The sequence below is a fragment of the Phyllostomus discolor genome, chromosome 6 (assembly GCF_004126475.2).
Source record: "Phyllostomus discolor isolate MPI-MPIP mPhyDis1 chromosome 6, mPhyDis1.pri.v3, whole genome shotgun sequence".
Lineage (NCBI taxonomy): Eukaryota > Metazoa > Chordata > Mammalia > Chiroptera > Phyllostomidae > Phyllostomus > Phyllostomus discolor.
Window position 1 is genome coordinate 163,325,966 of NC_040908.2, and position 26,109 is coordinate 163,352,074.

Genomic DNA, 26,109 nt, shown 5'->3' on the forward strand with positions numbered 1-26,109 from the left:
ATGCTACTGTCCTTTTACAATAGACATTTTTTTTTAGAGCAGTTTAGGTTCACAGAGAAATTGAACAGCAAGTGCAGACTTCCCACATGCATCTCACTCACGAACATGCACAACCTCCCTGTCCCCATCTACACCCCACCAGACTGGGACATGTGTCACAACTGATGAACCACTATTGACACATCAGTATCACATACAGCCTACATTTACCATTTGGGTTTGCACTTATGTTGCATATTCCATGTGTTTGGTGAAATGTACAAGGATGCATATTCACTCTTACAGTGCAGAGAGCTTTCCTGTCCTCCAGTCCCTGTGCTCTGCCTCTTTTCCCTTCCTGTTCCCAACCGCTGGAGACCAATGACTAATCTTTCATTATCTCTATGGCTTTGACCTTTCCCAATGTCTGTCATTGCATGAGGGATCCTATAAGCCTTAAGGGGTGCGAGATGCTGCAGCCACTCAGTGGGAGAAGCCTGGGGCCCAACAAACCCTTGAGGTCAGGAAGTGTTCTGGACAGGTGTCTGGGAGCAGTAGGCTCCAGGTCAAGGCAACAGTTGTTCACAGTGTCCATCACTGAGGACTGTGTTATTGGTGATACCGTTGAGAACACTGGACCATGGTGATAATCAAAAGCAGTGGAATTATTTCCATTTTATTATTATTTCTCAGTTCTCCACAGATAGTGCACCCTTCATCGTCCACACCCCTGGGGGCGATGCCCCACTGCCCCACCCTCTGACCTCAGCACAGCCTGCAGCATGTCCCCTCTGCTGGCCTCTGCACTGCACCCAGATGTCAGAATGATAAGGCACTATTTTTTAATGCAATGCTATGAAAAGGGTAGCAAGATGATGACAGATGTGTGTTCTGGAGGAAAAGGAAGATAGGGGACTCAGAAGAATGCACACAACAAATCAAATGGATTTCCCACTTGGTCCTGAATCTGAACAGCATGTTTTCCAAAATACACTTAATGACATATTTGAAGTAGTTATTTTTTTATTGCATATGCAGTGTGCAGCATGCCTCAATACCATTTTATTCTCTCCTCAAATTTCCTTGGCTCTTTGGTCTTTTAAAAAATGATTTTATTTATTTTTATAGAGAGGGGAAGGGAGGGAGTAAGAGAGAGACACACCGGCGATGTAAGTGAGAAACAGATTGGTTGAAGGCAACTGTGCCCCAGCTGAAGACTGAATCTGTGCACAACCATGTGCCCTGACCACGAACCCAACCAGTGACCTTTGGCTTCACAGGATGACAACCAACCAACAGAGCCACACTGGTCAGGGCTCTTTGGTCTTCACACAAATGTCTATTCTCAGTGGGGAGAGTAGCACTGTTCGGATCTGCCCAAGTCTCTTAATGTCTGGTTCAGTGAAAGAGAGGTGCATTCAGGTGTTTCCTTCACTCTTCGCTCTGTTGCAATATCACATATCAGGTAGTTTCCAGAAAATTCCCCCAAATGCTTGTGAGGGAATGGCAGTGACCTGGAATCATAAACCTTAATATTCTTATTAAAGTAGTTTTGTGCCAGACTCCCTGGTCAGAGGGTCCCATCAGCAGTGTCATGTAAGTGTGTATGTGTATGGTGACATTTGTGCTGTGTGCCAATTAGGCAAAGGCCAGAGAGCAGACTGGCCTTAACAAGTTAACCATATGGAGTGGATTCCAGAAGCAAGTGTCCACTTCCACTTCTAAGTAGTTAATCAACAATCTTACCTCAACAAATATACATAGTACAATCTTATGAACTTTTTTTTTGGTTTCAAGAAGGACTTTATTAGGAAAAGTTACTGTAAAAAATTCAAATTCATAAGATGTAAAGAAGACAGTAAAAGCATACTTTGTATCTAAAGCAATTGCTTTTTAATCACAAATAAGGTAGTCTCACTTACTGCCTAAGCAAACACTCTTCTGTTAGGCTCTATTGCAAGCCCAGGCAGGAAACACTGCAGGTATTGGAAGGGAGCCCAATGTTGTATCTGTGTATGAGGTGGCAGGAAGGGTAGATGGCATGTGCTGACTATGGCATCACAACATTGTGGCCTGAACAAAGGTAATTTGGCTGATGTGTCCTGCAGTGGAGTGTATGTTAGTAATTGTGCCTATGCATTAAAATTCTTGTTTCTATCATTAAAACTGTAATCAGTTTTCTTCATGATAGATTATGTTTTACTGAGTTTCATGTGGTTTCTTCCTCTCAGAACTGCTTCTAGAGACATTAGTCTTCTGGAGACAGCCTCCTCAGATACCCACTTTGCTTTCCCTGACACAGTTTGGTCATTTGAATAGCAACCAAAATGCCAGGACACAGGGCTGGTGAAAGGCCCCTCCCTGAACCTGGGGTGAGTCAGCTCTCCCCTTCATTCAAACCCTGAGACCACATTAGGACAACGGGTGTCACACTTGGTCAAGGGCATTATTTACAAGTTAATGTGGGATTCTGTTTGGTTATGATATTTTAATTTATATTTATTTTTATGTAAGCTTATTAAAAATATAGCTACACATATGCTCCTGAATTCTGAGAGTATTTGTGATTGACTTAAACATGTGTGTCCTTTGAAAATTCCCCACCAGGCCATGTTTAAAAATTTGTGCAATGTGACTTCAGTGTTCTATTTCACCAGAACTTTCTAGTGAAGACCTGTGACTGATTTTAAATGCCTGGAGGGTGGGTGCAGCCAGCTAGTGCAGCCAGCTAGTGCAGCCTTGGATGCTGTCCATGGTTCTGAATTAGCTGACAGCTTGCACAGGGTTGACCAATATCTTTGGATTGACCTTTTAATCTTGCCCTGCTTCTTCTCCTATTTCTCTGTCTGCACCAAGGCATTTTCTCAGGTGCCTTCATCTTCCATGACACAGCCTGCAGGTTGGACAAAGCCATACTCTGAGACATCTGGTATTTGGTGGAGGCCACATAGGATGCCTTCACTGTCTGCCATCACATTCATCAAGCTCTTGGCAATCCAGATGAGGGACATGGCACTGCCTACCCCAGGGATGTTTACCTCCCCACCATGGTTCTGCACCTTGGCCATGACCTTGCTGCAGATGTTGAGCTACTGATACTAGAGGGCAACATGCTGCAGGGAGGCTGGCAGAACATGCTTTCAGGGTGCATCTGGGCAATGTCTGAGGTGGTATGGCCATGCTTGTCCATCCTGAAAATTGCCTAGGAAAATTGTTGGCAGCACTGCACAGCTAATGTATTCCTGAGTGTCCCAGGCCTTGAGTGAAGTCCCTCACCTCTACCATGATCACACTCATCTCCCTGGACCTCACAATGGTGTCATTACCACTGTCATCCATTTTGAACACTCAGCATCCAGATGGTTCTTTTCTTCCTGGAATCTGACCACCTGTTCATCAGTGTTTGCTTTTTGTTCTTGGGGAAGCTGAGTCATGATGGCCCAGACACTCTGGTCAGGTATAGGCTGATCATCTCCTGTTTGGATGTTTGTCCTATTTCAGACAACAAAATCTTCTGTTTCAAAGTCAGAGTCATGTATTTCCTTGAGAGTCACTTATCATGAGCACTTCTTTCCTGGTGTCCCTCATGCCATTGCACACAAGGTGGGAGGCTTCAATCAAGTCATTCATTCTCATCTATGGACTGGCAGGGTCTGAGATGATGGCTTCCACTGCTGTATCCACTTGCTCCATAAAATGCAGCATGACTGTTAGACAGAAGCATGGTAGCTTCCAGCACCTTCTCTGTGTGGTCCTCTGGCTCATAGTTGTCCATGGCTGAGGTGACTTGAGGAATGATCTGGGCTGCATGGCCTCAGGTTGCAACAGCTGCATGGTCCAGCCCATTCACATCTTTCTCTTGGGGAACAATGACACATTTCTTCACATCTTTCAATGTGTGACTCTCTAAGACAGCCAAGAAGTCATCAATGGAGGTAACGTCATTGACTTGACAGTATCTGTGAGAATATGGATTTGTTTTCCCCATTGTTGTTTCAAAATACCCATGTAGTCTTGGGACAGTTTACTGTGTGGTATTGCTGCTACAACCAATGCAGCATTGATATTCTCAGGACAGGTAGCTTGTAGCAGGCTTGCAGATGCCTGAAGAAGCTTGATATCTTCTCTACTGTTTGAAATGAAACGGGCCAAGTGACCTGAGACAATTTGTCAGCATGTTCCCAGAAAACTTGAGCATTCTCTTTAACTTCTTTCTCATTTCCATTCATTGCAGCTCCAGTCACTAACAGGGGAACGTTGGTTTCCAGGAATGAATCTGACCAGGGGTCTGTGACAGCTTTGTGAAGCTATCTATGCAGGTCTCTGGTTCTTTGTCATTTTACCTATTGCAGAATTGAGCACATCAGTTCATTTTTTAAAAGATTTATTTTTTATTTGTTTGCTTATTTACTTATTTATTAGTTTTATAGAGACAGGGAATAGTGAGAGAAAGAGGGGGGAGAAATATCGATGTGAAAGACAAACATTGATCCTTATGCACCCCCATATGATCATGATGGCCCACATCTTTCACTCCCTGTTGCCTTTTGGCTGCCTTGATGTTAAGTTTATCCACTTGAGGTTCCAGAGTTTTATACTGTATTCCCAAGTGTTGTTCAGTGCCATCATTCCTCAGTTCAAGATACCATCTCTACAACATTCAGCTGAACAAGTAATTTGTAGATACCTGCCACATCTGCCAAAACAAGCAGCCAGGTAAAAGCAGAGAGCAAAGCTCAAGCTGTCTGAACTGTGTTGCCAGAGTCACAGAAGAACAGGGGTCATCTTCAAATTCCCACACAGCCCTCTGCATCAAATCACCTTGTTTTACAAAATCTTCTACAGCAGCCACAAGCTTCTCCTTTAGAAATTGACTCCCCTTCCAATTTTACCCTGTTGTCCAAGAATTATCCCTTGCTTGTCCACCAGATGTAGCCAAAACTTAGTCCTTCCTGGAATGGCCTCTCTTCTCATTAGAGGGCCCCTTCCTCTTTGTGTTCACCAGTTGTAACCTGTGAACAAGAGTCTCCAATAGTCTCTCCACTGCCAGAGCCCTGATCTCTAGACTTCAGAGGGCTCCCACCTGAAGTCTGTTATCTGTGTGGACAGGAGGCCTTTCCATGGGGAAGGGAGTGAGCACAGGAATTTTCCCAAGGCCCAGAGCCAACAGATGCCACTTGGTCTTCCTCCCATGCAGTTCCAAGGAGGAAATCCTGGTGAACTTTCTTAGTAAAAAATCTAAAGAAAGTGGGAATAGAAGAAAAATCTTTACAACAAATGAAATCAATTTTCAAGTCAACAGCCAACATCACTGTAAAACACTGAATACTAAAGGTGCTTCCATTATAACAGGTGGGAAATATCTGATGAACCCAGTATTAGTCAACATGGGTCTGCAAATTCTAAGTGTCATAGTAAAATAAGAACATAAAGTAATTGTAAATATTTCCAAAGATGAGATTAAATTCTTCTGCTTGCCAACAACATGATTCTTTCACTAGAAGATATGCAACAGGCTCACAGAGAACCACTAAGAGTATTAAAATAATACAAGGAGATGCACTGTAAGTGGCTGAATACATGCTCAATGTATAAAAATACAACAGCTTGTGTATGCTGTAGGACAGAATGAGAATTAGAAATGGAAGAAGATGTCTCATTGGCAAAAGTGACAAAACCATACAATACCTAGGAACAAATCTAATGAGTAAGGTAGTATATACTGTGTGTTTGGAAGAGTAATTATAAAAATGTCAATCTTTACAAAATTGACATATAAATTCAATGTCCTTTCAACCTGAATGCCACTGGAACTTAGTGAGGAACTGGATAAAACTTTTTAAAAATTTACATGGAACAATGTATATCTGAAAATGGCCAAGAAGATTAGGAAGAACACTGAGTGGTTACTTTTCACTCAGATATTGAAAGTGAATTAATAGAAAACTCTTCTTCATCCAGATTGTGTAGCCTTAGAAATACACAACTATACTGTGGAATGTGATAGGTAACTCAAAAATGAATGCACACAGAGAGAAAACTTAATTTATGGCGTAAGCAATGTCACAACTCAGCAGTTAAAAGGCTACCTTTTTGTCAGACATCCCTATTAACCATCAGCAAGAGAGAAAACAAGACTTCTACCTCTTACAACATACAAAATTCGGACTGGCTTCAAGGCTGACATGTAAGAAGTGAGGAATTTCAGTTAAATGATTGGGGCAGGAGCCGGATTCCATGAGGTCATGGTGGGATTGAAGGTGAGCAGTGGGACCAGTCATTTGAATGTGACATAGTAAACACTCCCACGTCCTGAGATGCACACAGACCTGCTCTGGCACACACTGACCTGATCTACAGGTACTTGGTTTTACTTTTCAGCCTGATGAAGGCCATTTATCTGACCTATACAAAAGTTGATAGAAGGTACAGTGATCCCTCACCTATAGCAGGAGTTAAATTCCAGAGACCCTCGTGATAGGTGAAAATCTGCGAAGTACTGGCATTATATTTATTTTATTATTTATATATATTTTTAAGGCTTTGTGAGCCCTTTTGAAACTCCTATAAACATTTCCCGCTCTCTTATTAACCTTTTCCACACTCTTATAAACACTTCATATGCTCTTAAACACTTTCTTCACTCTTAAAGTTATGTAATTTTAACAACATATAAAATTCTATATGGGTACTCACCAGTGGAGTATACAGTCGTCCCAGTGGAGTATATCGCGGTTCACTTATTGCAGCTTCATTGCATCACAGGTTTTAAAAGCCTAAGATACAGTGAAGCCAAAGTTAGTGAACCACAATATAGTGAGGGATGACTGTAAATATAACAACCTACAAGAAGATAATGATGACTTCATTGACATAATAAAAACTTCAACTAACTAACAGATTCATGAGTTATATTGGTCAATAACTGTGTACTGGGCAAACTTTGGTAAGAATCATTCCTGTGCAGTCTCATGACTTATGTCTTACAGCAAAGAGTTGCAGATCTACAATGACAGGGATTTAGAGAAGATGCCAAGGCTACGTGCACATGAATGTCAGATGCTTAGGGATTAATGAGGACCAATATCCACAAGGAACAGAAGACTTCTGTTGTCCCCTTCACCGCAAAACCCCGTTCAAGAAGAAAGATCTTTCTGGTGAATATGGGATAAAGTTAAGCAAGGTAAATAGTCTTGAGGATCTTCTAGTGAGTGTTAGCTCATCAGTTTCCTGTTCTACCTGACACACCCTGTGGTCTTTTGGCCTTTTTTCCCCTGGGAGTTCCTCCAGAATCCCTAAACCAATTCTGTCAACTTCCAATGGTGTCCCAACATATTGTCTTTCTTCTTTTGGTCAGTATGTAGAACACCTGCTTATTTTTATCATTATAAGTGGCACCTGTGTGTGCAGGGGACTCAAACTCATGGGGACTCAAAATCATGACCTCCCATGATTTGGAGGTCAAAGGTTAGTGGGGTTAAGACTTGCAGTCCTCCCATTTCCTGTTCACATGTGGGCTGATGTACACTGAGGAACACAGACTTCAAGGATGGCCAGCACACCTGCCCCATGTGGGGAGGGTCAGGAAGAGCTGAGTGAAGAGGCAGCTTTCATGGCTTTCAGGAAGTTTTTCCTTGGAATGGGTGTGTTTCACATCAGGTGCCCAGGTAGAACACATGTACTGTGACAGAGCCTCCCCTCCCTTGGCCTGGTAACCTCAGCTCCTGCTAGAAAGAGCTCAGGATGGAAGGAGAGTCCTTGACAGTCATGAGGAGAAGACAGTCCAACTGTCTTCTCCTCATGACGAGGATCACTGGGTCCCACCTGGAAGTCTCCTAGTCCCAAGACAGGTCACATCAGCACATCCCCAAGCACCTTTTTTTGCACACAGCCTAGGGACAAAGGGTAGTAACTATGACACTGAGAGGGCTTGAAGTCACTTTTCAGTGGTTGTTTTTTTGTAGTTTACTCAGTCTTTACCTTGTCACTGGATCTGTGTGACCTTCCAGAGGTCTGGGATTTGGGCAGGGTATGTGATTGTAATTTGACGTGTAAGACTTTGTGTATCTGTTGGATAATATTCCTCCTAAGATGAGATACATGGCTATGAAACAGGAAAAAACATGTAGCCATCCTAGAACAATGGAGTTGTAGTAAGAGTTGCTGAACAAAAGGAAGAGACCCATCTCTGATGCCCTGGCACTTTCCTGGTTGTGGGTCCCCCTTGGCAGCTCACCACTTGTAGCAAGCAGTCAGATCATGGTCAGGGGAACAAGGGCTGCAGACAGGGGCCAGTGGGAGAGAGAAGGTGAAGCACAACCATCCACACTCATTTTTGAAGCCTCAGTGCACACATCTCAGGGGCTCTTCAGTGTACAAGTCAGGGGAGGAAGTGATAACATGCCTTATGGAGAATGTTAGATGAGACAAATAGGTGATGTGGGTACCATCACAGATCCTTGCAGCCTTGGGTAAAGCCCAAACATGTTTGATACTTATGAATGTAAAATGTTATTCATAAATACATTTCTTTTTGAGCAGGGTGCAGCCTACTTTTTATGTTGTATACCCCTGGATCACATCATGTATTAGTAAAAATGAGTCCCATTTAGTCACATTCTTCATCCTTAGATGTCTTGACTCTGGAAGCATATGTCACTTGATTGTGCATGTGTGAAAAGGATAAGTCTGTGGTGTGGATGTCACTGGAGTCCAAATATTCCTTTGAAGAATGGGCCAAGGCTGACAGAGGGATCTGCCACTCAAAATTATTTTTAATAGTTTATCAGCCATGGCACGTTAGGTCCTTCTTTGATGTTATTAAAAGCTAGGACACAGAGACCCCTCTCTGTAGAAATAAATTGTCTCCTGCAAAATACTGCCTACATTGAGCTCTTTGGAGTCTAGAGTTCCACATGTAGAGTCAATGTCACGTGGAATCTGACAAATGAACTGTACACCATCTGTCTTGGTAAAAGGAAACAAGGACGTTTATAGGGGGGAGGTGGCACAAGAGAACCAGTGTTACCAGATGATACATGAATTGTATCTTATAGTACACATGGACATTATGATCCAGAAGTGATGATGTCTTCGGTGTTTCCATTCCCCATGTTCCTGTTCTCCAGTCAGACACAGAGAGCTGAAGGAGCCCTGGATTTCAGCCACTGCTGAAGGACACCTGTCACCAGTGCATCCTGCTGAGGACCGTGTTCCAGGGATTTTGTGTGTCTTGGGATAAATAGTACCCACCCCACCCACCACCCTCCTATACTCTTAGTTTCAAAACGCAGTACTTAGGGTTAGAAAATAACAATAAGTGTCACTGAGATGTGATCATAAAACAGGATATGAAGTGACTGAAAAGTAATTATCTTATTTCAACTGAAAGATATCCCACAGGAACCAGAGCCAAATTCAGAAGCACACTCAATTAGCACTGAGAATATATGAATATTGCTTCTTGGCAAAGCCCATTATTTTCAGTCTGATATTTGTCTTTGGGGGTAAAGTGTTTATTCTGTTTGACTTAGGACTTATATTTTTCCTTTTTGCTGCATAATTGGAACAGGTGGCTTTTACTGCCAGTTACTGTGCTGAGCATTGCTCCTGAATTAATTTATTTATCCTCACACAAATTCTTTTCTCTTAGCCTTATTGTACAGATGAGGAAACTGAAGCTGAGAAGGTCAGCACCTTGCTGAAGGCTCCAGAAGTAGAATGATCCAGAGCTGAGTTTGAACCCAGGTAGACCCTAAAATTGGGCTCTACCTCACAACTCAGTAAGGGAGCACATCCTAAATTTCAAAGATCCAAACAGCACTGCTGAATTCAAAACAATGTGTAAAACTGCCCAGTTAGGATTCTGATGTGGGCAGGACTGAAACTCTACAGTAACCTGAGAATAGTTGACTTTACATTTTCTTATATTTCTTCAGGAACAAGTTGTGTCCTTTGGTGTTTTCAGATTCCTTGTTATATCTGTGAGGAAGTTTTCACAACTTTATCTTTCAAGGTGTGCCTGTTTCAACTGTGTGAAACGCACTGTATTTTAGTTGCTGCTGGAGTTCCTGTTTCCAGTGGTGCCCTTATGTCCAATGTGTCACATGGTGACACAGGTTTATGGGAAGAGGGATGCTTCAAAGGCTGTCCTGCATTCAGCTGCAGCAGGAGCTTTCATCCATTTTTACAATTGTTCTCAGGAGGTTATCATCAATTTCTTGGAGAGGCAATCCACTAACTACACACCATGACCTAATCATTGATTCATTTTTTGTCTGACGTTTGCACTTGTTTGAAGAAAATGACACCAACAGGATATTGGCCTTCTTGTTTACTAGTCTTTAGTTCTAGGGTAGTTTTAGGTTTACAGAAGATGGAGCACAAAGTACACAGCGTTCCCATCTACCCATCATTTCCAAATAGGCACAGACTTCCCTGTGGTCGCCATCACACTTCTGCTGGCACCTTTGTCCCTGCAGAGTGCAGTTGCTGGGTGGTGGGGTCAGCAGACGTTAGTTTACAAGAAACAGCCACACTGTCCTACAGAGTTGCAGCCCCATTTGGCAGTCCCAGCAGCCAAGAGGAGCAGTTTCTGTTGCCCCACAGCAGAAAGCACTGGGGCAAGTGGAGTGGGGTTGCTGAGGCAACACCCCCAGGGTGGCTGGGCACAGCATGTCCTGTACTTGACCTGGCCCAGCCTGTCTCCAGTCACAAAGCTGTCTCTGTCCCACTGTGCACTGGTGTTTCAGGGTAACATGCAGGGGTTCCTGTGTTCCCTACCAGCAACCTGGTTCATGGTGTCTGGTCTTCCCTCATGCTGTTCCCACAGGATCTCTCCTCCCAACACCACTTCATGTCAAACCCTGTCTCTCCTGAGAGGATCTCAACACACTCCTCTGTACCCAGAGTGCTTCCTAATGCCTTTCCTCAGAACAGTCTGTGTCCCACAGGCTGCCTTGGGGTGGCTGAGTGTGGTTGGGGACAGGAGGAAGAAAGACCCTGTGAGCACTGCTACTGGTGGGACCCTGAGGACCCAGCAGGTGCTACCCTCATAACTGACAAGGGAACTGTCAGATAGGAAAGTTTCCCTCTTGATTTGATGGAACCCTTGCTACACTGTGTTTCAACCATTAAATGAGAGATGGAAGGTGGGACATGGGGAGGTAGTCTTTCTGTTGGCACAGTGATCTCTCAAGACCTGCACACCACTGATATTTTCACAAATGTCCCCACACCACTGACGTTTTTCCCTCACCTGCCCAGAGTGACCCTGACCCTGCATGCATCCTCTTCCACTAAGAAGCACCAGAAGCAAACATTCTAGGACCATGTGCTGATCCTCTGCTCTGTGCCATATGCTGGGCTGAAACAGATGAGCAAAACCAGTCACTGCCCACAACTAAGGAGCTAAATCCTAAGAAGGCTCCCATCAATCAACTCATTTTACATTTCTGAAACTCCAGTTAAGGAGCTGAATCCTGGGAGGTGCCTGCTAGTCAAGTGATCATAGATTTATAAAACTTCAGCTTCAGTTTTTACCACAAAGAAGATGAGCATGGTGCCAGTAAAGCCTATTCTTGATTAAGTCCCCAGGGCTGTGACCAGGATTGTTCACAAGAGGCCTCAGTGAGGAAGGGAGGGCAGGAAGCCAGGCCTTGCGTCCTGCCACGTCCAAATGGGCAAGACCTGTGAGGCTCACTGGGTACAAAAAGCCCTGGGCTCCCCAAGGCTGCTGAGTCCTGCTGCTAACTACTCATTGTTTGCTAAAGCTGAACTCAAAGCAACATCAACCATGAGACTGTCCCTGTGTGTCCTGCTGGTCACTCTAGCCCTTTGCAGCTATGAGGGTGAGTATCACTCCTAATCAGACTACCACCAGCCCAGGTAAGTAACCTTCTGTGAAGCAGATGAGTTATTTGGGGAGGAGGGGTGAACTGATCAGAATCCAAACCAGTACTGCTGCATGTGGACTAGTCCACGAATGTCAAAGTGTTCTGCATCAATTCCCAACATCCTAGAACTTTCCAGAAAACCCTTTCAGGTGACTTTGAAGAACTTACTATCTGAAGCTTCACTCCCCATCTAGGGTCAATGTTCAGAGGCAGCAGGATGCAATAAGATTTGGTTGTGCATCACACCTGCCACTAAGCAGAACTGTGACTTGAACAGATGCTCATCCTCTCAAGTCTCCACTCATCCTTGGTTTCCACAGCAACCAGCAGGAGCATCTGTGATAGTGGAGTAAGATGAAGGGTGTCAGAGTCCACTTTGGGTCTCATCAGCTGTTCTCCTTCCCAGAGTCTTTGGTGCCAGTTGAGTCCACAGCTCTCAAACTCTGTCTTTTGGACTCATAGAATGTTCAATATGGGAGGTTTTAGGAGAGTTCTCAAGTCAAGAAGAGCCAGTGTGGTCTGGCTCTTTTAGGAATCAGTCAGGAGCAGCTGCACTCAATACATCCACACTCCCTGCTCCTTTTCTGGAGTCTGCCCAGGATCGGAAGAACCAGTGCAATCTTAGGGCCACACTGGCTGTGAATCTAAGTGACTATAGCCACTCATCTGACAATACTTAGTTGTGTGGTCATGCCCTCAATTCTGACCCAAGTGCTTTTGAATCTTGCTCTTTCTTCTGACTTTCTGAGCTTCCCCTCTTTCCCCATGTTTCCTCTGATCTGACCTGTCCCCATCTCTGCATACTTGCTGTCTGATCAGGTCACATGGGAGCCTAGCAGGGCACATGCCCTGCTGCAGGTGGCCCTAAAGACATGGGTACAGAGTGTTGGGTGGGGGTGGAGAATCCAGACTCGGAAGAATGGTGACTTCAGGTCTCATCACAATATCCATGTATTCACACTGAGGCCCTGGTAGTCACCTCCCACTGTCTCAAAGGAATTCTGTATCCAGTGCAGACCAGAAGAGCTAGTCATGGTTCATGTGTAGGCCTCAGATTTCTTTCTAAGCTTTTTGGTTGTTTACACCCAATGACATCATTCTACTGTTTAATTATTCTCAAAAGAGCACCTTCCAACATTCCATCATTTTCCTTGCTCCTCTCCAGACTTGGTCTCTGTTCTCTGATCTCTGTGAGATCGTCCTCTCCCACTCTGCTGGAAAGACTAATCACTAAGAGCTCCTCTTTCCTGATGTCCAAGGCCAAAGAATGTGTCAGTCTCATGACAGGCTGAACCCTTATTTCTGAAACCCAGGGAAAGTGAATTTCACGAAAGCAGGAGAGTCATGGAAAGGCCCATGTGTACTTTACAGAGTAGAACAGCTGAACTTGGGCTCAGCAAATCTGTTTTCTAGGACCAGCCCTGATGCTGATATGTGATTTGTGCAGTCACACCTTCTAGGATTTTCCATTGTCATTGGTGCCATTATGTGATGGGACCATAAAACCCCCTGGCATTCCTGTCTAGTTGTAAGGTCATGGAGACCATGGGGAAAAAGTGACTTTGTTAAATCAATTGTTTCTTCTTCTTCTTCTCTCCAGCAAATGCAAAAGTCTGTCCAGCTCTTATATCTGAAGCTAAGGGCTTCTTTTTTGAACCTGAAGAGCTCTACAACATCAGTCTTCTGAGATTTTTTCCCCCTAGAGAAGCTCGCAAGGCCAAGATGAAAGTGAAGCAATGTGTAGATCTTCTGCCTAAAGAGGACAGACTGAAAATTTACAGTGTTGTGGTAAATTGCTCCTCCTTCCTCTATAGGGGCTTCTGCTCAGCTGCAAAGCCAGGAGGGAGGTCAGGGTGCTGTACTATGGGCACAGGGCAAGGAGGCACATGTCCCTCTTCTGACCTCAGACAGAGTGGCCTGTGGCCATAGGGTGGATGATGACATGACACCTGCTGAGCTAGACTAAGGTGCAGAGTACATGTAGCATGTTCCTTCTTCTCAGGTCACCTCTTTGGGCATGTCTACCCAGAGTGTCCTGAGGAGGACAATCAGGACCCAGGTAGTGATGAAGGGCAGAGACTGCTGCCTGCCTGCCTGGGAAGTTTCAGAGGTTGGAGGTCCAATTCCTTCACCCAGTGGCTCAGTCCCTGGGGAGTGTTATGGAGTTTGGGGAGAGTTGGAGGGGGAGAGAGAGGCTGATTGGGGGGATGGCCCCGGCCATGGGTCAGGATGGAGGGGTGGCTGGCTGGGGGCTCCACCAACTTTCACAGACAGATCCCATCTCTGTCCCTCTGCCCCACTTTCCCAGTCCTCACCAATCATGACCAGTGGCCAGAGATGCCCCCTGTTACATCCTGTGCAGCCTCTCAGGGAGCTGAAACACTTCTGTTCTGTGTGGGGAAAGAAATCAGATATTTACAATTATTTTCCAGCATGTCCACTCCTTGAAAGAAGTTGGGTTTCGTACAAATTCCCACACAAGCTGGATGCTCAGTGTGATGTCCATGTGCTGTCAGGTAGATTTCCTCAAAAACACAGGGTATCTCCTGCCAGCAGAACATCCTGCAACCCCTCCCCCTTGACCTTATCTCACCCAGCCTTCACTTTGGAGTGAAAACTTGGAGCCCTCAGACATGGAAGGATGAAGGATATCCTGGTCTGCTTGGCCCAACCCTTGCACCGCTCCTGGCCCCATTAGACACCTGAGTCCAACTGGTCACTGCGGGTTTATTTGCTGTGCTATGAACATGTTCTTCCCTGTCTTGCATGGTTCATCCTGGCTACACCAGGACTATTGAATTCCCCACCCATTCAGCTCTCCTGCCTGGTGGCTCCTTGTGCCTTTTCTGGGTGTGATTTCCTTCATATGTTGGTGTGAACAGAAGTCCCTGTGAATGTGGCATCTCCAAGAGCAGCATGACTGATGTCCCCTGTCTCTCTTTCTCTATTTCAGGAAGATGTAGTGTCCCAATGTAAACTAGACTTTAAATATCTTACACATGAGAGCCTCTGCCATTCAAGGATGGCCTGATCACCCCTGGAAAATATGAAGGTTTCAACGTCTTGCTTCAATAAAGTACTTGCCCTGCACTTCTCTCCCTGTCTTGTTTTTGCCCAACAGTCTGTCCCTGGAGTTGGGGTGGTTCTTGTCATGAAGTGGCCATTAGGTGGTGTCCCTAGTACATTCTAGAGACACAGTTTCCAGTGACCATGGTGGCCTGAGGGAGGGATCCCAGAGAGACTGCTGGCTCAAGACCCATTCCACATCCCTATACAGATGCCCAGTCACAGGGCCAGGACAGTGAAGGGGGTGAGGAGTTAAAGTCACTCCACAGGGTCATGCCCCTGGGCTTTGCTGAGGGAACTGCTGCCTCCCTGAGCAGTCACACAGCTCCCAACTAGCAGCCCCCACTGCTGTTCCATTCCCATCAGAAGCACAAACAGCCTTCCTGGTCCTTGCCCCTCACTGAGTTTCCATGCTGGGAGGGTCCAGGGTAATTTGTTTTCTGTCTACTTCTCACTTTGTAGTGAATCCTGGGGCTCAGCCTTTAGGGAACTCTTTGCTCTCTGCACACTCACATTGCTCACCAACCTGGGAACTCTTCCTCCCTCCAATCCCTTCTAAAGCCCCAGAAACAAGCACCCTGCTGCCATCTGTGCAATGCCATGCACACAGTCCACACTTAGTACAAGAGGAGTGGTCCAATGTACAGTGTCTGCACCCATCCTACCCTTCCCCTGGATGCCCTGCCTAGGTGATGGGCCCACCCTCCCGGGAGGCAGCTGACTCAGAGCACTGGGCACACCCTAGGCTCTGGGATAAGTTTCCAGTGACTGCTGGGACAGAGCACCACATATTTGGTGGCTTCACAGAAGGTATTTTCTCCAGGTTTGGGGGACAAAATTCTAACATGTGAAATGTTCTGCCCAACTCACAGCATCAGGAGGGCCACACTAACCCTGGAGAGGGGAGGTGAAAATGTGTTCCTGGCTGCTTTCACCTTTGAAGGCTGATGGCAGTCCTGGTCCGATGCCCACAATGGTCCTGTCTCTGTCCAGGGATGGGACCTTGCCTTCTCCCTTTCTGTGTATTTGCAAACCTCTCTCTGTGTCTTTATTTATAATATACAGGATGGCATTTGGAGGCCACCAGGAAATTCAGAAGTTTCTCCCTAAGTCACTATTTGCACCCAAGTCACATCTGCAAAGCCCCTTGTCCCATGGTGCAGAAACAACTGGCCCCAAGTTTAGGGTATGGATTTGGCAGGGGGTGGTGCATGGGGTGGGGCTTTATGAACCTACTTCAGCTCCTCTGCTTCCCGACACCTAAGAGTGCACCCACCAATATCTGCTTCCTCCATGTCCCAGCATCCCTCAGATATCTTGGCCTTCCCATCTGCACAGCTGTGTTCAATGTCCAGTCCCAGGCCTTTTTTAGCACTGGGACCAGGTCCCCTAAACAGCCTCTGGGTCTGAGAGGCCCCTCCTGCCATATGCCTTCTACCTATTGGCTCCACTGTGACCCTCCAAGTCGGATTCTAACCTTACTTCTGCATCTTCAAAACACTAGAGGTCATGGGTTTCTAAATGTTTCAAGTATGAGTACTTATTATTAATACTCTAATAATGTACTCTAATAATAGTAGTCTAATTATGAAGGTTGTGTAAAGCACAAGCTATAATTCAGAAACCAGAAATGAAGAGTTATCCACTATTACTCATTATGTCCCAAGTTTTTACAATCAATATGCGTTTTGATCACTTCAGGGAATATATATATTTACATTAGTCTCTGTTTTCTGAAATGCATTGCATACTCAGTCTGCATACTGTGATTGGTAAACACAAGCACTTGTGATGCCCTGGGGACAGCCTGAGAATCACAGACCAGGGGCCATGCAGGCAGCATGGGGGACCACGGTTGGTGTTCAACACAAGGCCTTTCATGACCCTGAGCCTGGGCCCTCTGACCACATCATCCTGCTCACCAGGCTCTCTACTCAGCCATCCATGTCCATGTGCCATTCCTACTGTGTTACATTGGGTCACACCTCTGCACAGGGTTTGTGGTGGTCCTTGTGCCTCTGTATTGTCCCCAGAACAAGGCAGCTGATGACCTCAACTGTGAGGCCCTTTCACGTCCCCACTTCAGTGGGACCTTTTTTAACTCTCACATCCTTCAATATATCATTACACACAGACACACAAGTTACACTCACTAACACACAGATGGTGCAGAAGGTCTCATACAGAGCACACCTGCAGACATGCAGTCACGCCCAGACACACACACAGAATGGCACTGCTGTTCCTTTGGTAGCAGTTTACTTTTCTGTGGTGTGGTATTCACACCACAAAGTTCATTGGAGACCATCCTAACTGAACTGACAATATGAAAGCACCAATGTTCTAATTGTTATTATTTCTAAACACACAAGTGTTCACATGTATCTAAGAGCCCTATGGGTGACATTGTCCTGGAAGGCTGACATTTTCAGTCTCATTTTGCCCTGACTTGTCTCCAGCAAGGTGACAGGCTGTTACAACCACAGCCAGGGGAATAAAGAATGTCCTCTTACCCACCGCCCATCAAGCCTGCCTCTGTGTCTTCTCAGAATCAACTGGGAAGATACCAAAAGACAGTGAGGCCCAGCCCCAAGCCAGGACCCACATGTGAGGACATCTACAGTAGAACTCATGTGGTCCCCCTTCCTTACCTCCTCGTTCTAGGGGTACAGCACCCAGCAGAGTGACTTTGGTCGCTGAAACACCCCAGTGATCCAGGGAGGACACTAAGGCTGTGCATGGCAGTCAGAGCACCCAGCCTCATCAACCGTCACCTGGAGACCTTCCCCTGACCTCTTCTTTAGCCCTGGGAGTCTGGCCTCTGCAGGGCATTGGGATGTTTTCCTGTTGTCACACTGAGAGACTTGGGGTGTCGTGAAGAAACTTTTAGGTCAGAACTTGCTGGGAAGGTGGGACGTAAGAGATTGCCCCACACCAGTGCCAGGGTGGAGGGGAGATGTGAGAGAGGGATCGCTCCAAGGGAGAGTCACTGAGCCAACCACGCTGCCACTGGAGATGGTGAAAGAACCGACTGGGAGTATGTCCAGTGCCAGTACACATACACTCAAATGAGGATGAAAAGCCCACCTGTGGTCTGCATATTTTACCAAACACACAGGACATGGTCCCACAGACTGTAGCTCTCTGAGAGGCAGCAGAGAGTTGACCGTGAATGGGAACAGGGGCTGTGTGTCAATTCCCCCTGAACACCCTGGCTCAGCATTGCAGACATGTCATGTCTAATCCTGTCAGATGCCAACTGTTTGTTAGATTTGCCTCTTCTATGCCCTTCTTCCAAGACAGCACAGATTTTTAGAAAATCTGGCTCAAACCCACTCATTGAGTCTCTCCAGGTACAAAGGATGGACTTCTGCCAAATCTCTTGCCTTCATCTCTGAGGTATCTAACTCTCCATCAGGACACACATTATCCTCTCTGCCAAAACTCTGCTCCTCAAACTGTCTAACCCTCTGTGACAGGGTCAGTGTTCAGAACCCAAAGCCCTGCTTTGTCATATAAGCTTACTTAATGCAAACTTTCAGTTGCTCTCCACTCCAATGATGTGAGACTGATGACTCCACTCAGAAATTAGTCTATTCGGGCCTGTGTGATTCTCAAACTTCACCTTGGGTCCAAACAAACACCTCTTTTTCCTGTCTCTCCTTTACTTCCACCTTCGCTCTCTCATATACTAACCTGCCTTCCTGACATATTAGAGCATTAAGATGGAGAGAGACAAGAAGAAAGAACTTTCCCAACCTTTATCTAAGAAAAAGCAAGGATGGTAAATCTCTCAAACATAGTCAATTTTCTGGGATACTGTCCCTGCAAGTGTGAAGTTTGATTTCCAAACATGTGCCCGGGTGTATGTGGTTCCCAATTGTGCTGAGTCAGTATGAGCCTGGAATCCTAAAATGTTCTCCTTCAAGCTTTCCCCACACTCTGGTCTTCTTTGGAATGGCAACAATTGTCTGAACAGCTACAATGGCTGAAATAATTCTTGTCTGTGTCTCTCTGAGCTCTTCTGTGTGCAGCAGTTGCAGAATTTGAGCAGCTACATGAAGAACTGAACCTCCTTTGTCAAACCAAGGCTGTGCTCCTCTTCAGCTACTGGCAATCAACCCTTCTGTTGTCTGCTTTGCTTTAGCAACTGTGCCTGTGTCAGGTGATCCTGGACCAAACAGCATGTGACCTTCAGCATTACCAGGTGATCCTGATGACTTGAAGATCAGGAATCTGAAGGTCAGCCAGGGTCATTATGCCAGCCTTAAAATCAGCATTGTGTACATCCATAATGATGAGTGCTTCCACATTTTTAGCTGCACTGTCAGCCTCTTTTGTATTTCCAGTTACTGAGTCTTTGTATTATTCAGCATTATGTCCATATTCAAGTGTAACATTCAAGCCAAGAAGCCAGTCAATTGCTTCATGTTGATCATGAATCTTGAAAGGACAGCTAATACTTACGAGATACTTTTCAAAAAACATGGGTTAGTCACTGCTGTGGATATTGCCTAAATTATTGTGACTTCAGTCTTGTAGTGTCTGGTTTCTGGTCTGCAAGCCATACAATAAAGTTTCTCTGTTCTGTTTCATCTTTTCAGATGAAGCTGGCAGGGTTATGGTAGTTGAAGTACATCAGCTTGCCTCTAATCCTGGTCTGGCTTCTCACTCTGGTCTTTCAGGCTCAGCTGAGAAGGTGAGGTGAGGATGACAGAGCCAAGCAAGATCTAAATTGACATGTACTCCTTTAAGACTATTCCAAGTTCTGTAGTCCAAACAGAACTTGCATGGATCTTCTGAAAGCTTGCATTACAATGATCTGTTCTTGTCTCATGGTTAATAAACATTTACAGTAAAACAAAGTGTTCTGGAAAAGTTAAAGACATGACAGAAAGAAAATGTCATTATGGATATTAAAGACAAAGCAAAATAGTGCAATAAGAGTATCTATGATGGGGGACTAAAATGTTGGAAAATTTTCAGTTTCAGGTATAGCTAATAAGCTTAGTAATCAATGTATGTAACAAGGTATTGTTTCAGGAACTGAAGGTATGACCCACCCTGACTCCAGGAGAACATCAGCAGTTCTACCTTCCTATCTCAGGAGGACTGCAAGCAATGAAGATGGTATCTGAGCCACTTTGTTCCAGAGAGAGATGCCCACTGCCCAGGACACAGATAGAGACCACTGCCCAGGACACAGATGGAAGACCACCAACCAGGACACAGATGGAAGAATGCTGCAGCTTTTATCTGATGAAAGTTTTCCCTGAAGTCCAATCCCCTTACCTACACTTTTCTCTTCTTATGCAAAGAGTTGGTGGAAAATGGAGCTGAAGACCATCTGTTAGGGTACAAACTCGCTGTCTTCTGAGTTCATCAGCCAAGTAAATAAAGCACTCGTAAAGATTCAATCTTTGCCTTTGTTATTGGTTCTGGTAGGTGATAGGCAGCAATAATGCTGGCTTTTCTGGGTTCCTATATATAAAGGACAGGAACATGAAAGAAAAGAAAAGCACATATAACTAAAAAATTCAGAAATGAGACAGATGGTGATGGGAAGAAAGTCACCAAATAAATGTACTAAGAAAATTTCCCCACACTGAAAAATAAGAAATGGAGTACCCTGTCACTTTCCATGAATATTTGTGACTTTTTAGAACATCACCCTAAACAAAAGTGATTCTTTCAAGAAGAAATGTCACTGAACAGTACCAGGGGTTCTGCTGCATGCTGCCACTGTCTAGGTAAAAATCCACAGGCAGAGGTTTGGTGAAAATGGAATGAGGTCATATATTCAAAAGCTGTATGATTTTGAAAGATTGGCAAACTTCCACCACAGAGTCTATTCCCTCTAGAGCTCCCAGAAAGCCCCCTGCCGCTCTCTGCCAGACAGAGACTAGGTGCACCCTGAGTTCCTTCTCCCATTTAAAAATCGCATCCCTCAGAACCTGCAGGTGGCTGCTGCACAATTGTCCAGGCAACATGGCTTCTTTCCCCTTCACTCTTGGGCTTCAGGCTTCTCCTAGAGTCTGGCGGTAGTCAATGCCCTACATGCAGTGCAATGCCCTTTTTTCCACCGGTGCTCCTCAGCCCAGCACCTGTGCCCCATCCTTCTGGCTGTCAGCTTGCTCATCCATCCGTACAAACAGTGGTTTAGGAGAGTGCAGCACCAGTCACCTGCTGAGTTGCCCCTTACTACCCTGGGACAATGGGCAGGTTATGTCCCTTGGCAAAGTGACTTCTAGTGCCCAAGTTTGGCAGGTACTCTGGACTTCCAACAGAGCAAGCAAGGAGGAGAAAACCAGCGTGTTTCACCCTACCCTCTGTTTTACATCTTCAGGCCAAAAATTGTGTGTGCTCCTGGAGGGTTCTGCTTCCCCAGCCAGTCCCATCCTTCTCCCAAGTGAAACTGGCAGGTCATCACCTGCCCCTGCCACCAAGTTTGGAAAGGAGTTAGTGGGCTTTTCCCACTGTAAATCACCATGACCAGCCTGTGTGGACTCCAGGAATGGACTCCTTCTTCCTGAGTCTCAGTCTGTGGGGAGGGAACATTGACCAAGGCTGCACTCATGACTTCACACTTTCCACGTACTGTGTTTCCTTCAACCCATACCTCACCCAGCCCCTCCTTGCCAGCCCCAGCCCCCTGTCTAGACAGGTCACTTCCAGATCCATCTCTACCAGAAATACTAAGTCATAGGCAATGGTGGACAATAAGAATTCAATCAACACAAGGCTGAGAAACACAATTTTTTTTTGGCTTTCTGTTTTTTATTGTTTCTAGTTCATTATCATACTTAGTTATCTTAGTATTCAGATTGTCCCAGTTTGACCATTGGACCCCCATCAGGCTAGCACCTGTGCCCCTGTAACATGGCCCATCATTTTTTGACAGCTTTTTACTTACAACATCACAGACTTGGAACAGACCTTTTTCTTTTTTTGTTTTTAGTTTTACAAAGCAGTTCCATATTATTTTTTCTTTTTCTTTTTTCTTTTTTAATTTTATTTTAATCATTGTTCAAACACAGTTTTCTCCTTTTTACTCCCAGTCCAGCCCCCCCAACCCCTCCCCACTGCCCTCCCATTACCACCCTCCCCCTAGTTTTTGACCATGTGTCCTTTAAGTTTGTTCCTGTGAACCCTTCCCAATGTCCCCTGAAATTCCCTCTACTCTCCCCTGTGGTCACTGTCAGCCTGTCCTCTATTTCAGTATCTTTGGTTATATTTTGCTTGCTTCTTTGTTTTGTTGTTTAGGTTCCTGTTAAAGGTGAGATCATATAGTATTTGTCTGTCACTGACTGGCTTGTTTCGCTTAGCATAATGCTTTCCAGCTCCATCCATGCTGTTGAAAAGGGTAGGAGCTCCTTCTTTCTTTCTGCTGCATAGAATTCCATTGTGTAAATGTACCATAGTTTTTTGATCCATTCATTTACTGATGGGCATCTTGGTTGCTTCCAGCATCTAGCTATTGTAAATTGTGCTGCTATGAACATTGGGATGCACAGGTTCTTCTGGATTGGTGTTTTAGTGTTCTTAGGATATAGTCCCAGGAGTGGAATTGCCGGCTCAAAAGGCAGATCCATTTTTAGTTTTCTGAGGAAGTTCCATACTGCTTTCCATAGTGGTTGTACCAGTCTGCAGTCCCACCAACAGTGCACTAGGGTCCCCTTTTCTCCACAACCTCTCCAACACTTGTTGTTTGTTGCTTTGTTTATGATGGCCATTCTGACTGGTGTGAAGTGGTATCTCATTGTGGTTTTAATTTGCATCTCTCTGATAGCTAGCGATATTGCACATCGTTTCATGTGTCTTTGGATTTTCTGTATGTCCTCTTTGGAGAAGTGTCTGTTCAAGTCCTTTGTCCACTTTTTAACTGGATTCCTTGTCTTCTTAGAGTGCAGTCATGTAAGTTCTTTATATATTTTGGAGATTAAACCCTTGTCTGAGGTATCATTGGCAAATATGTTTTCCCATACTGTTGGTTCTCTTTTAATTTTGATACTGTTTTCTTTAGCTGTGCAGAAGCTTTTAATTTTGATGAGTTCCCATTTGTTTATTCTTTCCTTTATTTCCCTTGCTCTAGGGGACAAGTCAGTAAAAAAGTTTCTTCATGAAATATCTGAGATTTTCCTGCCTACGTTCTCTCCTAGGACTTTAATGGTGTCAGGTTTTATATTTAAGTCTTTTATCCACCTTGAATTTATTTTTGTGTATGGTGCAAGTTGGTGCTCGAGTTTCATTTTTTTGCACATGGCTGTCCAGTTCTCCCAACACCATTTGTTGAAGAGGCTATTTTTACTTTATTTTATATTGCTTCCTCTTTTGTCAAATATCAATTGACCATAGAGGCTTGGGTTTATTTCTGGGCTCTCTGTTCTGTTCCATTGGTCCATATGCCTGTTTCTATGCCAGTACCAGGCTGTTTTGATTACAGTGACCCTGTAGTATAGTTTAGTGTTGGGTATTGTGATCCCTCCTACTTTACTCTTCTGAGAAACACAAATTAATACTGAAAATTCAGAGGCTCTGACTTATATTTGTATACAACTAGAATTCTTATACAGTCAGCTAGCTTCAAAGCATGAAGATAAATATGTTTCAGAACTGCAAATATTTGAAAGTTTTATCACTGATGACCTTTTTCTAAGCAGGCAGGAGAGAATATACTCTACAATAAGACCTAGATGTAGAAAGAGGAGGCATGCCATCCAGTCAGCACATGACAGAGCATGATTGTTTATAATGCATCCACAGAGAAGAGTAGAAAACAATCCCACACTCAACACCAGGAGATGCAGTGAAAGAAGCTGCAGGTGAGGCTGGCACAGCAGCTGTGGACCAGTTTGGAGAGGTGTCTATTGCTCTCACTGGGAGTTCTTTCTCATTATTTCATTTGGGGAACAATACTCCTATATCATTACATTTTATTAAAATGTTGATGGTGACAGGAAGTTTAAGACAGGAATGTCAGGGAAGGACAAGATTGAAATTTGCAGAGATAAAAATTGGCAAAAAGAGGTTAAGATGCTGCTCATCATCTCAGGTCAACCTGGAATCTAGGCTGAACCACACATGCTGTATTTGTTACAAGAACATCAGGGAAAAATACCCTTGTTCTTCCTTACTTTTTATGGTTGACTGGATTGAGATAATGTTAAGAAATATGGAAGGAATATTAGCAATATTCGGGTTGCTAATCAACTCATGTATTTATCTGTGTTGCGTGTCATCTATGGTGCCAGCTCCTAGAAATGCAAGAGTGGATGAGACAGACCCATGGATGACTCTGATGGGTTTTTCAGTCCAGCAAGTTGGGTAGAAAGGAGACAAGAATGGTGTGGAACACGTCAGAGACAAGAGGTAATTGCTGGGAAGAAAATGAAACAGGTTGAGGTGAAGTGAAGGGAGGTCAGGGTGAGAGATGGTTTCAGGTATTTGTTTCCAACAGCTGCTGTAGCAAAACTACCACAAGTTCAGGAGCTTAAAACAATACAAATGAATTTTCTCATAGTTATGGTATTGAACATAGAGATATGGACAGGGCTGTGGTATCAGTCAGCACTGGAGCTCCACTCACTCCCCAAAGAGTATCCACTGAGGCCCTCTCACACTCCTCATCTGTCACCACAAGTTCGACATAGGATTGTCTACCATTCGGTGTCTTTACCATGGGTTTAGTACCATTGCAGGTGAGACTCTTGTTTCAGTTGAATTCTTGAGCATCACAGGTTGTTTAGCAAATAACATACCACTCACCCTGTGGGGACATCAAAATATCTCTGGACATGAACACATGTCCACAGGGATGGGTGCAAGGAGTGAGAAGATCCACTCCAGTAGAGAAGTGTGGTACTAGCAGTGTTGAAACATGTTGTTAGATCTCCCATACTCTCTGAGTTAATGCCCCTAAAGGCCAGGAGGGCACACTCTGGAGACCCACAGTTAGCAATAATGTGTGAGCATGAGCAGAGGGAAAATGATAACTAAAGAGAGAAGATTTGGTACATAAATCTAATGAACCAGTGAATGTCATGAGTGTGTGCGGATTAAATATTTAACCATGCATTTTGTAGAAATGTTAAGTTGTGTAAAGTTCAGGGTTTTGGTGACTGAGCCAAGAGGAATAGCTACAGGTGACACCTGATTCTGACTCAGCTTCCAGCTCTGGCTCCTTGTCCCCAGTCATTGGATGGATCCGGGATAGGGTGGATTAAGTGAATGTTTATTTTGGAGGACCAGAAGGGCTGAGGTGGCCCAGTCCTTGAATGTCAGGTCTCCAACTTCTTCTTTCCTCACCTAGCCCTGCCAGTGGTGGCTGAGTCCACAGCCTTCTCCAGAAACACAAACAACATGGTGTTAGCACCAGGATGCCATGCTAATGTCCAGGCTTAGACTTGGTGGGAGCATTGCCTTTATCTGAGTTTCTATTATAAATGAGCTTGTCATTGTAAGAACACCCCATGGTAACACATGTTATGCATTCAGAAAATTCTATGTAGAATCTCAAAATATGTCCCCCAAGCCAGTTATACGACAACCAATTAGTTGCCTACTGTGCTACCTTTGTCACACAAATACCAGAAGAGTACAAGTCATGCCCTCTGGAGCTTCACAGTGAGAGAAGAGCCATAATGTCAGGTCCTGGTCACTAGGAGAAAGGTGCACACACAGGGCCATTGGGTCTTGGAAAGGAGATCACCAGATTTTCAAGGCCATGATATGACACAGGAAGTAGGCTGTCTCTGATGTGGCATCAAGAATATATAAGGAGTTTTAACCTAAGGGACTCAGGCAAGGGCAGTAGAGGAGAAGACATCAGGTGGAGCAGTGGCATCAGCAGAAAATTGTGGGGCCTGTATAGAGATCTACCTGGAGTCCACAAGGGCAGTTGTGCAAGTCAAGGTCACAAGATTTCACACCTGATTCAGAAAGTGAAGGTCCGTAGGGGTCAGACTAAAGCAGTCAATAGTGTTGAGAGCTGTCTCTAATACCAGAGCATCTGGCTCCTTAGGTGGTTCTGCCATCCACTAGCTGGGTACCATTGGTCAGGTTACTTGTCCTCTCTGTTCCTCCTGGTACAACTAGGGGGAAATGATATGCCTGCCTCATGGGTTGGAAAGCACACATCTCCCTTTACTTAGCAGAGGCCTGATGTATGCTA

The 26,109-nt window shown here is 44.8% G+C and overlaps 1 protein-coding gene and 2 pseudogenes across 1 annotated transcript; 1 reads left to right on the top strand and 2 right to left on the bottom strand.

Annotated features, from left to right (window-relative positions):
• Positions 1–2,694: 2,694 nt before the first annotated feature.
• On the bottom strand, positions 2,695–4,506 carry LOC114499128 (annotated as a pseudogene).
• Positions 4,507–11,696: 7,190 nt separating this feature from the next.
• LOC118501371 (secretoglobin family 1D member 2-like) lies at positions 11,697–14,967 on the top strand. Its single transcript, XM_036029568.1, has 3 exons — positions 11,697–11,828; positions 13,474–13,661; positions 14,827–14,967. Exons 1-3 carry the CDS (start codon positions 11,774–11,776, stop codon positions 14,902–14,904), a joined length of 321 nt encoding a protein of 106 aa, XP_035885461.1. The 5' UTR covers positions 11,697–11,773; the 3' UTR covers positions 14,905–14,967.
• A 3,862-nt stretch (positions 14,968–18,829) lies between these two features.
• On the bottom strand, positions 18,830–19,578 carry LOC114499130 (annotated as a pseudogene).
• Between the last annotated feature and the right edge of the window lie 6,531 nt (positions 19,579–26,109).

Bases quoted from the DNA above. Each gene is read 5' to 3' on its own strand.
- LOC118501371 (XM_036029568.1), top strand. From the start codon at position 11,774: ATGAGACTGTCCCTGTGTGTCCTGCTGGTCACTCTAGCCCTTTGCAGC. The intron at 11,829-13,473 runs GTGAGTATCACT...TCTTCTCTCCAG, and splicing joins AGCCCTTTGCAGCTATGAGG to CAAATGCAAAAGTCTGTCCA. The intron at 13,662-14,826 runs GTAAATTGCTCC...TCTCTATTTCAG, and splicing joins TGAAAATTTACAGTGTTGTG to GAAGATGTAGTGTCCCAATG.